Source organism: Polypterus senegalus, chromosome 17 (genome assembly GCF_016835505.1).
Source record: "Polypterus senegalus isolate Bchr_013 chromosome 17, ASM1683550v1, whole genome shotgun sequence".
Lineage (NCBI taxonomy): Eukaryota > Metazoa > Chordata > Cladistia > Polypteriformes > Polypteridae > Polypterus > Polypterus senegalus.
Genome location: NC_053170.1, coordinates 58,012,385 through 58,027,544, shown reverse-complemented (window position 1 = coordinate 58,027,544; position 15,160 = coordinate 58,012,385). Strand labels below are relative to the sequence as shown.

Genomic DNA, 15,160 nt, shown 5'->3' with positions numbered 1-15,160 from the left:
AATTGAACTTCTTTGAATAACTCAAAGCTATTTTTGCTTAGTGTTTAGAATATCATTTTAACTCATTAACCTTTGATTTTCATTTAATTTCCCCAAATTAGCTTTGCTTATGGAAAGTGTTTGTTCGGTACAGAGTCATGGGGACTCACGGCCTATCCTTGCAGCACTGGGAAAAGGGCAGGGACCAACTTCCGAACCAAATACCAGGCTATTTCAGGGAACACTTGTATACCACCCTCACTCTTTCATAACAGGCCAATTTGTATTTGTTAGTCTTTAGAGAAATGTACAAGAAGCTAATGGTATTATATAGATGGCGTTGACATTTGAAGTAATCCTCATCCAAATGTATAAGATGTGTTTAATCTTCATAATATCAATAAAAGCAGGTTTAGCAATAAAATAATGGGTGCTCATCTATACATTTATTATTCAGTAAAGAAAGACAGGAAACTTATCCTTCTAGATCTGGGCCAAGACAAGAAAGGAGGCCACAATGTACATTTGAATACATATTTAATTACTCTTTTATCTATCTATCTATCTATCTAATGTAAATTTCAATTACTAGAAAATAAAAAAATAAATTCATTAACATTAACATAGAACCATTGTTTCCAGCATCCATGCAAGAAGAAATAGTTTATTTTCTACAGCCAACCTTTTAAAATGTTGCTTGAATAAATAGATTTCTTAAGCTGTTTAGTATTATTTAGGAAGATTCCAGCATGAAATCATTTTGTGACTGTGAGAAGTTGACTTCTAAAATGCTGATAAGGCATTCATTGTGTAAAATAAGTTTTGAGATGGCTTTCTCCTCCATTCATACGAACATCAGATCAAGACCTCACCCAGTGGCAAAGCAAGAACCAGCACTGCTCAGTTCTTCGATCCATCGCAGGACATGCTAATGCACAGATCCGCACTCACTCACTCACATGGAGCAAGTTATTGTTGTTTTTCTATTGCCATTAGCAGCAGCATGGTGGCTGTGAATCCCCAGCTGGGCATTGTCTATTTGGAAAGTGAATGTTCTTTCTGCCTTACATGTGTTTTTCACCAGGAGTTTTTGTAATGTTTCAAAGATAAGTGTGTTAGGTGCTTGTCATCTCTTAACTGGCCTAACGTAAGTGTCAGAGGGTGTGTGTGAATATACAGTACCAGGCCATATTAGAGTCCTGCCTTGCACCCTGACCTCATATTACTTAAATGATTGGTTTGGCAGTGATGTCCATCCATCTACTATTCTTTATTGGCTCTTTCAATCCTGTTCTGTTTATAGTGCGTCTTACGAATGTGTGTATTTATTGTTTTATTTTCTATATTAATGCAGTGCTTTATTTTACTTTTATTAAAATGTTCTAAAATGTTACACATTTAAAAGAAAGGAGTCTGTTTGGCCCATACTGACCATACCCATACTGTTTGGGTTAAATATGGGAGTAAAAGAGAGAAGAATATAGTATTTAGTGGCTTTAAACAGTGAATTCAAGTTAAAGTAATTTAAAGCATTGTCCAAAAATGAAAAATGTCTAGACAAAAGTCCCACCACTAATAGATGTTTGGTGTGAAAACAAGTCTTGTTGGAATGTTGCTCAGCAAAGCAGCAGAGACACTTGTGATTAGTTTTCTTACTATATTTGTACTGTATTTCTACTTTTCCATGAAAAGCAATGCCTGGAAATGGCTCCACCTTGTGGATTTACCACACTTTTCATATTCATTTCAGGATGCAGAGAAAAAAATAGCTCTTATTAGGTAACATTCTCAAAACCACTTAAGACAATTACTGAGTACATTTTATACAAGATTGAGGACAGGGGGTGCTACAGATTTTGTAACAAAAGTACAAATGTTTTGTTAAAATATCTATCAATGAAAAAATCAAGACCATAATAATGTGACCACTGAATTACTCTCATGCTTATTGGTGTTGATGATCCTCATTTAAATGAATTCTGTTCAGTGGGTGAGTCAAGGTTAAATTAATAAGACATTAAACCTAACTGAGGTGTACACAAAGTTCTACCCAATATAAATAACCAGATCAGATCGGTTTGAAGAATCACTGAATAAAGTTGGACCACCGTTTTATACTTCATATCAGAGGCCTGTTCTACCACGGGTATAAGCTGGCAGACCACAAAGTCAGAAGTAGATAAAAGACCAAAAGATAACATCTTTACCTTAAGACAAGCAGGGATCAAAACCAAGAATCAGACTATCATGCAACAAAGCCCATTATGCCAACCAAAATCAAAGTCTTAGGAACCTAATGAAGAATTTCTCAAACTAGAAAGAACCAAAATGGTAAAAGGTTTTAGGAGTTATCTAGAAACTTAGATAGGGAGTCTAACATGGCACTGTCTTAAACAGTGTTGGCACCCATGTCATATAATGTGTGCTCAAAATGGCAGCACCCATATCAAAGACAAGTTGGCATTACAGTAAATGCAAAATCTGAGTGTAAAATGAATAAGAAATGTCAAATAAAAATGAAAATTAATATGAAAGTGAAACTTAATACTACAGATTTCAAAACCCCCATGAAAAAATGTTGATCAATACTGAATAAATTAAAGAAAATTAGCTAATGTAACATGACCAATTGATCTGAATGTTGGTAAATATTTCAGAAAATATGAACATTCTATGTATGCAAATAAGTAGATTGATAAAATTGGTGGATAGTTGGATGAATTAACACTCTCTTGCTCAATTATAAGTATTACTAGCAAAATACCTGCGCTTCGCAGCGGAGAAGTAGTGTGTTAAAGAAGGTATGAAAAAGAAAAGGAAACATTTTTAAAAAAACGTAACATGATTGTCAAAGTAATTGTTTTGTGTATTTGGCAGCAGCGTCACAACGTTGTTTCCGTCTAGCTGCACCATAAAATGTACCACGACATCTGACACGCCTCCTTTTTACTGTTTTCTCACAGCTTGGATTGCTGCTGTCATAATGTGTTTGAGACTACATATATATATATATATATATATATATATATACATACATATATACATATATACATATATATATACACATACATATCTATATATATATCTACATATCTATATATACACATATATATACATACCTATCTACATCATATATACACACACATACATACATATATACACACACACAAATTATATATATGTGTGTGTGTGTGTATGTATGTATGTATGTATTTGTGTGTGTGTATATATATATATATACAATGTAGATAGGTGTGTGTGTGTATATATATATATACAATGTAGATAGGTGTGTGTGTGCATTAAATGCATTATTTTTTAATGCGTTATGGAGCACATGCATCGAAGCTTCTCAGCTGTGCTTGTGCCAAGAAAAGGAAACATTTTAAAAATAACGTAACACGATTGTCAATGTAACCTTTTGTAAGTAGTGCCTGGAGGATTCAGTGTGGAGAAACTCTAGAGACAGCATGTGTATTAACTTGTGGATTTTTCTTTGAGTATTTAGTGGCAGTGTGACGAAGTTGCTTCGGAAGACGGCGTTAGCCACGGAGCTCAGTTCAGAGCGAAATGAGGTGAATGGTAGGGCAGATGATGACGTCACTCCTCCACCCGCCTTAACTGTCAATCCCCCCACAAACACAGTCTCTCGGAATTTGCTTAAGCACAGCCTTTGACCAACAATTTGAACTTAGTTAGAAAGTGATCAAAACTGTCGTTTATACCCTGCGTCCTCTCATTAAACTTGTATCCCGCATTAGCCGTGGGCATGACAAACGCCAGCGGCTGCCTGTCTATGAACTTAATTTAAACTTTAGGTTTACACCGTGCTTTGTTTCCGAAGTAGCTGCAGGCATGAATATGCTTGTACAGTATGTGTCACTCGCTCGCTTCTTATTGTTTCACTGCCTTCTCAATTGTATAATGCATGTTTTCTTCAGTACTTTTTGGAGCTCTTCCTGGTTTTCTACGTAATGCTTTGACAGTCAGTTCACGTGATTACGTGGGAAGTCACACGAAACTCCGCCCCCCCACGGCCATCAAGCTCAACTCCATTACATTATATGGAGAAAAATAGCTTCCATTTATGACCATTATGCGTAGAATTTCGAAATGAAACCTGCCCAACTTTTGTAAGTAAGCTGTAAGGAATGAGTCTGCCAAATTTCAGCCTTCCACCCACACGAGAAGTTAGAGAATTAGTGATGAGTCAGTGAGTAAGTGAGTCAGTCAGTGAGGGCTTTGCCTTTTATTAGTATAAATAATGATAAGTTGTGATAGACGGCTGCACATTTGGGATGCCTGGGATGTGGTAGGACCGGGAGAGTGCCAACACCTCCCCAGGCACACTAGAGGGCTACTGCTCCTGGGCTGCAAGAGAGCCACAAGATCGGAGCAGGGAGGCTCCACCCTGTTGGGGCACGTGGCCACCACCAGGGGGCGCCCAAACGTTCCAGGTAACAAGGACTGTAGCACTTCCGCCACACCTGGGAGTGTTGCAGGATCTTGTCAGGAAGCATCTGGAGCACATCCGGGTACTAGATAAAAGGGGCCGCCTCACTCCATTCCAGGAGCTGGAGTTGGGAGGTAGCGTGAATGAGCTTGACAAGAGAGGAGTGGAGGTGGCAGGAGAAAAAAATAATAAGAACTGTGAGTGATTTGTGCTGTACTGGAAGGAGAAAACACAATAAAAGAGTGTGTTTTGGACATAGCTGTCTTGGTGTCTGTTTGTGGTTGAGGCCGGTCGTCACAAAGTACACGGCTTAAATTGTCATTAACCCTTTACAGCAGGTATTACTACCTGTAATACATTGTTAAAATATTATATAGTTAGTGTAGTAAACAATTAGAGGAGCCACAGGCTAAGACATTAGATTTATATCCATATCCATGACTATGTCAGTTCAGTCCTCATTTTTAACTCTTCACCAAATTATTTAAGCCAATTATGCGTCAGTTGTGAAGAAACTAGTGTATTTGACAACATAACTTATAACTCATCTTTATCTTATAAGTCAGTCATTTTCCAACCCGCTATATCCTACGACATGGTCATGGGGGTTTGCTGGAGCCAATCTCAGCCAATACAGGAACAAACCCCGGGCAGGGCGCAAGCCCACACACACCTAGGACAATTTAGGATTGCCAAAGCACCTAAGATGCATGTCTTTGGGAGGAAACCAGAGCACCCAGAGGAATCTCACGCAGACACGAGGAGAACATACAAACTCCACGCAGGCAGGACCCGGGAAGCGAACCCAGGTTTCCTTACTGTGAGGCAGCAGCGCTACCACTGCACCACCGTGCCATCCCTTATCTTATAAGGTGCCTGCCAAATGAACAATAATATAATATAACATTCTTAAACTATTTTATTCAAATTCAGAGACATAGGGGGCTAGTGTGGCAGCACTAGGCACAACTCAGGAAGCAGTCCTTGACAAGGCCATTTTAGAAGTGATACAGGTGGAATCACCAACTAGTCAAACCTGCTCGTCTTTGGAGACATGGAAGAAAAAAACAGATTACTCCAAAAGGAAAAACCTCAGAAACACAAAACACAACATACAGTCTCGATGCTGACAACAACTGGGCATAAGATTTGAACCTAGGACACAGGATTCTTAAGGCAGCAGTACGCTATCCCACTAATGTAAAGTAATGCTATTTTGTGAAGAGTAGGTAATCTGAACTGAGCTGGGGGCTACAGAGAAGTATTTGTACTGAAGTTGTAGTTTATGCAGCTCTGTCTTCACAGTTTTTATTCCTGTTCTTTTGTATGATTATATCTGTAATAATATAAGCAATAATTAAGGATGATGATCAGTGTCTTTCAGCACTGCCAATCCTACACACCCACACCCACATTTAAAGTGAAAGACAACAAGAAGAAAATGATCTGCAACATTGCCTTCCTTCAGCACAGAGTGGTAACCCTGACTCTATCTCCGGTCTTTCTGTTGCACAGGGCTTTGGTGATCCATCAGGAGAATACTGGCTGGGCAATGAGTTCCTCCATCAACTGACAAGCAGTAATACGTACACCCTGCGAGTCCAGCTCAAGGACTGGGATGGGAATGAGGCTTTCTCACTCTATGAGCAGTTCAGCATTGGAAGTGAGGAGCAAAATTACAGGTACAGTAGGGCAAACTATAAGAAATATGAGCATTCATAATGATAACTGTTGTCATCTTCAGTCTTATCTTAATGATTGCACACTGTATATTGTAAATTAATAAATAATAATTAAAATTATTTTTTTTGAAGATTCCTAGCTTTATAAAATGTACCTGCATTACTAGGGTGTTGTACCATATTAGCCATTATGAATGTAGTGAGAAGTTAAGCAAAATGACACCTTTTATTGGCTAACTAAAAAGATTACAATATGCAAGCTTTCGTTGCAACTTAGGACCCATCTTCAGGCAAGATAGAAGGGGCCTGAGTTGACTCGAAAGCTTGCATATTGTAATCTTTTTAGGTAGCCAATAAAAAGTGTCATTTTGCTTGACTGCTCACTAAAATTTACCTAAAAGACTTAAGGTTATTCATTTTGTAATATTATATTGTGGAAGACAAGCAGCAACATAATACCTCTGCACAACAAATATAATGGATATGTAGGAAAAGAGACAAAGTGAAGGATTATTGCACAATTTAAGATTATCTATTATTGAAGTTAGTTGAGATCTCCAAGCTGATTTTGAATTTAGAACCTTGTCTGGTAGACTGGTGGGTGCAAGGTGGATGGAAAAATTGCAAGAAGGTATAAAGTGTATTGACTGAATGAAGAATTAAGGAGAAGGTTAAAGGTAAGTTTTTTTTAAGATAGTGGTAAGACCAGCAGTTATGTATGGAATTGAGATGTGGGCAGCAAAGAAGTAGATGTGGTAGAAATGAGGATGTGTGCAGTTACAAAACAGGACAAAAAAAGAAATGGAACAAATAGAGACACAACAAAAGTAGGAAAGATACTGTGTCAAAGGAAGTAAAGGATAGTAGTTTGAGGAGTAGTATGGACATGTCATGAGGAGATACGATGAATATCTGGGCAAAAAGGTGACGGGAATGGAAGTACAGGAGAAGAAAAAGAGAGTCGGAGGCCAAATTGGATGGATAAAGTAAATGAAGATCTGAAAGAAAAGGGCTTGACTGGAGAAGGTTGACCAAGTATATCAAAAGATGGGAAAAGATGAAGAGGAAGAAGAAGAAGAATCTGATATACTATTGATTAATGGGGCTTTACAATGTAATGATAACTAACCCTCACTAAAAGGAATTGTTACATTACAATAGTGAAAAGGATGGATACAGAACAAGTGGTCATTTTCAGAAGAGCAGATGCTTGAAGAGTAAACTAAAGCAGCATGCATAAGTACATTTAGTTATTATACAAATCAAGAGCTGGAACCAGCTAATGAAAAAAAAGAAAAAATGAAAAACAACTTTTATTATGCTCTTAGTTTAAGACGAGTACATAAAGTAGGTGTAGAATACCTGGGGTAGCTGTCACTAATTTAAACTTTTGAATGTCTTTATTCTGAAACAGTATATAATTTGAGGAAGGGATTTTCAATGGTGGGGATCACATTCTTAATCTAGAAGCCTCTTTAGTTAAATAAGTGCTTCGGGACAGTTCACTGTGGTTAGTTATAAGGTTGACTACTATCAACATATTATTTCTCAGCTTCCATAGTTTATTCAGATGTGTTTTTATGGAACAATGTCCTGTTGTCTGTTATTCCTTCTCGGAGCTGCTAGTTCTGCCTTATCACTGGTGACAGCCAGGCAAAATATCAGTTTTTCCTGGCACACGGCACTTTATGTTCCATATTTTTTTATTGTTGTGGAAAATCACCTTTGTAATGTCTCTTATGTTATCAGTTTTGTTCATTCCTCTCTTTTTATTATTCCTATGCCAATCTCATATCAACATTTCGGATGTCATGGTTTATATTAATGAAGTTTTTTTGCCTGTTTTGTCATAAAAAAGAAAGCAAAAAAATGCATATGCTGACTCGTAAATTAAAAAGCAGTGTTATGCAATGTAAATCAAAGTGACTGTGAGCATCACAAATCTATTCTCTAATCTCATCATGAGATGGGCCATTGGCATGAATTCATAAATGTACAAATGCAATGTTGCCTAGCTACAGCGTCCCAGCTGAATGCCAGCTCTCTCTCTGCTGCTTTCCTGATAATACATGGCCATTTTATTCTAACAACAACCTGAAACTAATGGTTGAAAATGAGGTAAGTGAAAATCCATTATGAACACACACCAACATAAACATACTACTGGGAAGAATAAGGTATTTACAGACAGTTACAAAATGGCACATTTGTCTCAGTTTGTCAATTTTGTTTCCATTTTGTTCAAAATACGCATTTAGAGAAGTAACAATGTGAGAGAAACATATGGATAAACAGTACAGTTCCATTTTTCTAGGACAGATCTAGCTATTCCCTCTCTCTTTATGTACTGTATATCCTAGTGTTTTACATACTTTATATGGTAACAACCTGCCTGCCTACCAGATGAGGACTGGCATGGAGCAGGCAAAGGGCTGTATTTAAAAAAATATGGCTGTTTTTGTTTAACTATAATAATATTATCATGCCAAAAGGATACTTTTTTCAGCTTGTATTTCTGATTCAGTGTTAACTGAAGGGGACAGAAAATATACTGATGCCTCACACTAATATAGACTTTCAGTTGCCCTGTTTCCACCACGTAGAATCTTACATATTAAGTTGAATCCTAAATACACTGGACTTTTCTTAAGCTCAATGATCAAACTGTGCTTTTATCTTTGTTTCTAAAATACCACTGTCAGAAATAAGGGGAGGCCCTTCTTTTTGAATGGTTAATTTAAATTTAAAAATGGTTATTGACTTGTCCCCCATTTTTACAAGATGAGGCTTTCCCCTAACTCAGCTCACATCTAATGACTGAATAGGTCTAGGGAATTGAGAATAATCAATCAAAACCTACTGCTCACTGTGCGACTTAGACCAAATACCTGAGCTCCCTGTATTTCACATCTAAAAATGTATGCTTGTAACATGTTTTCAACCTGTACTGCTCCCGGTTAAGGCGTTTCACCATAGACATGTGGTGCTAAACTAAAGGAAAAAAGAAATAATCAAATCTGACATTTTCTTTCAGGTTGACCATTAAAGGCTACACTGGAAATGCTGGCCGTACAAGCAGCTTCAGCCATTCGGGTACAGAGTTCAGCACCAAAGACAGAGACAACGATAAATGCAGTTGCACGTGTGCCCAGATGGCAACAGGAGGTAAGAATACATTGATAAGTCACTGCATACACTCTGCACTGTAATAAGTTTTTGTCTAATTTAATTTTAAATTACAGAGTGACTGAAGCAGATACTGCATTAGGTGACTCAGCTTTTTCTTTTAAAATTACTTACCTTCAGTCTCCTAAATTGAACAAATGACGTTATACATTTTACTAAATATTATTCTTTAGTAAAAAGTTCTGAATGTATGTGATTTAAATCTGTTCTGTTTTGCTGGGGTTGGTTTAGCAATTTAGTAGATACATGTGAGAAACGTACGCCTAAGAAAAAAAGATCATTTATTCTGAACAAGTCAATCGAAGATAATGCCCTCCTTGTTTGCTTCTATGTGCTATGTAGTCCTTCTGTTACATAATATAAATATGGGTGATTTGCATGTGAAATTAAGTATCATGCAATTTCTGCTTTAGATAACACTAGATTGTTTGCTTAATTGACTGCATATAATGCATCCTCTTCTTTTCTGTAATGCATTCTCATCTGTTCAGGGGATAATAAATGTAAGGTAAGGTCTTTCATTCTTTTGATAGCATACTGTGCAAGTCATTACTGGATAGTTTGTACACTCATATAATGTCAGAAAGGATAGAATAGTAAGCGTTACTGAGTCCTGCTTTAGACTACCCACCTAGGTGCTATCTGTGTTCAGATTACACATTATCCCTATATCTGTGTTTCTCTCTTCATTTGCCTCTTAAAAATAAGTGTGTTAGATTAACTGGCAATTGCACGAGCGTGTGTGCCTGTGTAAATGTGCCTTCGGTAGATGAGCACCCATCCAGGACTGGTTCTTTGTAATCAAAGCTAACTGTGATATACTGTATCTCTGCTTTCATTTTTTCCAGTGCATTATTTGGCCCTTTCTTGCATTCAACATAAGTGTTTGAGTATGGTGATTCCAATTTTCAAATTTTTTGTTTTGTATTAAACAATTATTTAATATAGTGTGACTCTGTAAGAAAAAAAAAAGTGCAAAACAACGGTAAATGTTTGGGGTAGGGTGTGTGTAACAACTACACAACACAGGAATATTAAAAGAAAAGCAGTACCTTGTATTTCGGGAGCTTTTTACAGTAACACCACTAAGAGCTAGTTAGGCTCCTTCAGTTGATGGGTTCTGATTGCTCGCTTTCTTCCAGTGGGAGTGTCTGCTATGTGTCCAATGGGGCCAGAAGGGGCAGTGCTCCTGGTCACACTGGAACTGATTTCAGGGCTCCTCACAGGTCTCCTCTTCCATTCTCGGACTGCAACAGAAGGAGAGTGTGTGTGCCCATACATAACCTGTCCACATTTCATTTAACGGACCAGGGCTCCCACTAAACTATTTCTGCTTTTGTGTGTGACAATAGTTGCTTATTTATTGTGTCTTTTCCTAATGCCTTTTTAATTTCCATGGGTGCTGCTCTTTTGTGGAATGGTTGCTACCACATTGCTACGAGGAAGCCAAGAGGTGCATGGCGAATGACACCATTGCGAAAACTGTTTAAAGGTTTGACAACACACATTTCCTGCCATCCGAAATAGTGGATAAAACAAATGAAGCTGGTTAGGTCTTTCTGTGTTATTGAACTTAGTGCTACATATTTGAGTTTGAATTGTGTTGTTTGGCTCAGCATCAGTTTGAATATCCCAACTCTGAATCTAGACAGTCTTTTGGTTTATACATATTCTTTTGGTTGCTCAAAGTTAATAATGTCTTTTCCTTCATTTGTCAGAATAATGCCAATATCAGTTCTGGCCATGTGTCACTCAAGTGCATTATGAAAGTTCAATCATGGATAGTTGAATTAGGCCAAAATATTGCTTGTACTTTAAAAACTTACAGTGCAGTACCTTGGCATACAGTGCATACTTAAAGTTTCAAACCCATTTCGTCCAGTTCAGGGTTGATAACCTGGCACCTGGGATTCAACATAGAAAAGTAACCTTAACAGAGAACCAGTCTATGCGATGGTCCACTTGTACACATACCAATACATGACAATACAATACAATTTATTTTTGCATAGTAAAAAAATCTCACACAAGTGCCACAATGGGCTTTAACAGAACCCTGCCTCTTGACAGCCCCCCAGCTTTGGCACTCCAAAAAGACAAGGAAAACACTCCCCAAACAAAAATCTTAGTAGGGAAAAAAATGGAAGAAACCTTGGGAAAGGCAGTTCAAAGGAAGACCCCTTTCCAGGTAGGCTGGGCGTGGAACAGGTTTCAAAGAGAAGGAGGTCAATACAATACACAAAACAAAACACAAGTAATCCTCAATACAGTATAACAGTAAAATAAAAATATTACAAGTACAGAGCAGAATTTAACAGTAGATGATATCACATATTATTATCAATATCCCAATTATCAGCAATCCATCACACTGGGCTAATTTAAAATCAACAATTAACTCAACATGCATGTCACATGGAGTGTGGGAGGAAAATCCAGAAGGAAAGCGGCACACATAACAGGCATGAAATCTCCTTGCAGACAACAATATATGGCAAAATGCAAGACCAGAATATTGGAGCCATGAAGGAGCAGTAGTGACAGCTAATACACTAACCAGCCGTCCGGTACTTGTACAATTTTCCACTTTTTTAGTTTATATGATTGAATTGCTATATTTCATAAGGTTCAAAATACTGCAATGTCATTATTATAACAAGATTTTAGAGTCAACTTAATACATGTAATATGGATATACAGGTTGAAACATCAAGAGCCTTAAGCAATGAATTGATGCTCAATGGTCAAAAATGAACTGTAGAGTAAAGTCACAGTAAGTGACTGGTGAGGCAAACAATGACAGTAGATAATGAGAACTGACAACACTCATTCATGCCTTCTCTGCTAACAGTGCAGCAGCAAAAACATCTAAAAAGATGGTTGAAATTTCTTCTAGGAAGAACAAATGCGCTTTGAGCTTGGGCCTGTTTCAATGAGCCATACAGTACATACTGTAACTCCTTTTTTTGCATTGTCTAGACTCCCTTCTCAAGCAATAACACACTTCTGAAGACAGAGAAATATTTTTTTCTTTGAATTGTAAAAGTTTTCTTTTCTCGTTTAAATGCAGGCTGGTGGTTCGATGCATGTGGGCCCTCCAATCTGAATGGGATTTACTACAACGAGAAAACAAGCAGAGCCCGTTATAATGGAATCAAATGGTATTACTGGAAAGGGCCAAGCCTGAGCCTTAAAGAGGCCATCATGATGATTCGACCAGTTGACTTTTGAGGTGTTTGAGGATCCCCTTGATGTTGTGGAGAATAAGTGGTTAAGCATGGCTCTCACTGGATTCTTAAAAGGGCTATGAGAGTGTATGGACTTGAATTTCTCTTTTGCACACATGTGGGGACTTTTCAAGTATGCATTGAACACAGGAAGATTTGTACAAACATTATATCAGCAACAGATAGCTCTCTGTATGACACCATTAAGCTTAGCAGTGTCTGGAAATAGAGTTCTGTAGGACGCTACAGGCTTTACTCCATTCCCATGTCATTTGTGCTTAGTGCAATTTAAAATGGTTAAAACAAACCCAAAGGGATTTTAGTTATCTGTTATTGGTGCTTTATGGGACTGTTGAGTATAACCACTAACCGCTGCAAAGCCTTACTGGAATAAAAAATCTCATCCTTTTCACTAAAATAAAAATAATACAAGCCACAATTCCTCAGGGGACAGAAACATTATAAGGCAACACAAACATTTCATGTTGCAGAGGCATGTCACAAAATAGTTTTCTTTCTTCATCTCTTTCCCCAACATGAATATTCAGAGACTTTTGATATTCATAAGTAAAGTATTAGATCTGTGTAATGAAGTTTTGTCAACACAGATCAGATTCATACAAATCTAACGGTCCACTGTGATCATGCAGTAGAATTCTAGCTATAAGAGAGAGGTTGAGAGCATGTGCTGATTACAGTGCATTGCTGCTCCCACCACATAACAGACCCCCTGGATTGGTACCCGAATGCAGCGGGTGACACTGGAACTGTGTGAGGTTTTTTTTGCATATTATACCTCTAGGCCCTCATATAAATGTTGGTCTGTCTGCTTTCTCCAATTATAAGCCCAATTAGAGACCTCATACAAAATGTTGATTAATTTTAAGCTTACAGCTTCAGATTTCAGTTTCTTTAACCAGTGTCACTAAGTAGTTATTTCTGCTGTTTCAAACTGTCTGTGTAATAAAGCTTATTTTCTGACACATTTGTTTTCTCATACATCTTAAGCAAGAAACATTAATAATTTTAATGTAAAATATTAAATGTCAGGGTCAGGTAAATGCCCTTCTGATTTAAATGTGTGATCTGCTGAATACAAAAGAGCCTGAAAATGCCAGATACATGGCACTTAAGTTTCATCTTCCTATGGCATTTTGACGGACTTGGGTAGTCCAGCTTCCTAGCAACAAGTTACTTTTCAATCTCTTAAGCAAGGTTAACTTACAGGCTGAGATTTATTTTGCTGAACAAATCCTATGCAAAGGACACACAGTCATCTACATTAGGCAGACAGGCACATAAATCCTTCCTGCAAACTGTTCATGTCACTTAGCACAGGTGAACATGACAACAAGGTTTGGCAGATGGACACAGTAAGTATGTGAGTACAGTAACTTGGCAAGTGAGGAGTCAGCAAAATCATCGCTGGTCACTGCCCAAGTGGAACAGGTCATAAAAACATAATTAAACTTCAGTTACATGCTCTGCTCTGTAGTGACATTTTACTTCACTTTTTCATGACCTGCTTTTCAAATGAAAGGCAAGGTAGTGATAAAAATGTTGTGCATCCACAATATTCAATATTTTTTTTTCCTTTTTCACAGGGGAGGGCTATGATATGAAATAGGCAAAACAAAAAGCTTAAGAAAAATTGCCGATCTTATTTACCTACTAGGCTGACCCGCCTTTGAAGGCGACCGACTTTTAAGTTGACCACTTCTTAAGGCAATTCAATATGTAGATCAATTTGATATTTTATACAGACTCGTTAATTTGGTTATATTGCATTTGAGCGGTATTACTTTAATACTCATAGTTTCTGTTATTTTGTGATGAAATTTAAACTTTTTTTCTCTATTGAGGTCGCCCTTTTGAACCCCCCTGATTTTTACTACGCGGTGAGGCATTTTTACTCCATCAACATTAATTATTTCCAGAGACATAATTTTGTCTATTTTTCCAGCGCATCGCGCACAAAAGCAAGGGAACGATGGGAGCACCAGAACTCTGCTCACATCATGTCGCTTCGTACCACAAGTTGCAAGTAGTACGTCTGTGATAAGCGGAATACCGCTACGCTTTCCACTCACGGGACGGAAGGACAATCCCGACTGCTTTTATATAGTAAGAAAGAAGAAGAAGATATCGCACAGTCTGGAGTAGAAAATCATCTTTTACCTGGAAAACAAAACTACAAATCCCATCGTGCATTGCAAAATGGACAGGGCATGTGTGAAACTCCGCGCCTGTGTAGCACTCACGGGACGGAAGGACAATCCCGACCGCTTTTATATAGAAGGATATTGGGATCCATCTGCTTTAATGGGGGGCCAATGACCTTGATGATCTTTTTTTTACACATTTCAGAGATGTTCTTTTCTGTCTCTGTTTGTCTTTTCTTGCCATACTGTGTGGCTCAATCCTGGTTTTTGAGTCATAGAAAATATGTAAGGAGGCAAAATGCAACACCTAGTACACCATTTCAAGCCATCCCTGGAAATTCTCAAAATGAAGAAAAACACAGTCTAAGGTAAACGGGTTTCAGAACCTAATAACCCTCTGTTAGTATGCATTATGACTTACCAGATAAGCATGGTTGTCCTTCATTTGCGTTAACTTTTTTCCCATAATGT

General features: G+C 37.7%; 1 protein-coding gene across 1 annotated transcript in view; it reads left to right on the top strand.

Moving 5' to 3' along the window:
- angpt2b (angiopoietin 2b) overlaps window positions 1–13,508 on the top strand; it is a 95,175-nt gene extending 81,667 nt beyond the window's left edge. The window contains exons 7-9 of the mRNA XM_039739929.1: window positions 5,948–6,114; window positions 9,149–9,279; window positions 12,371–13,508. Of these exons, the coding sequence (XP_039595863.1) occupies window positions 5,948–6,114; window positions 9,149–9,279; window positions 12,371–12,531 (459 nt within the window). The 3' untranslated portion in view covers window positions 12,532–13,508. The remainder of the gene's footprint in view (window positions 1–5,947; window positions 6,115–9,148; window positions 9,280–12,370) is intronic.
- Window positions 13,509–15,160: the final 1,652 nt, after the last annotated feature.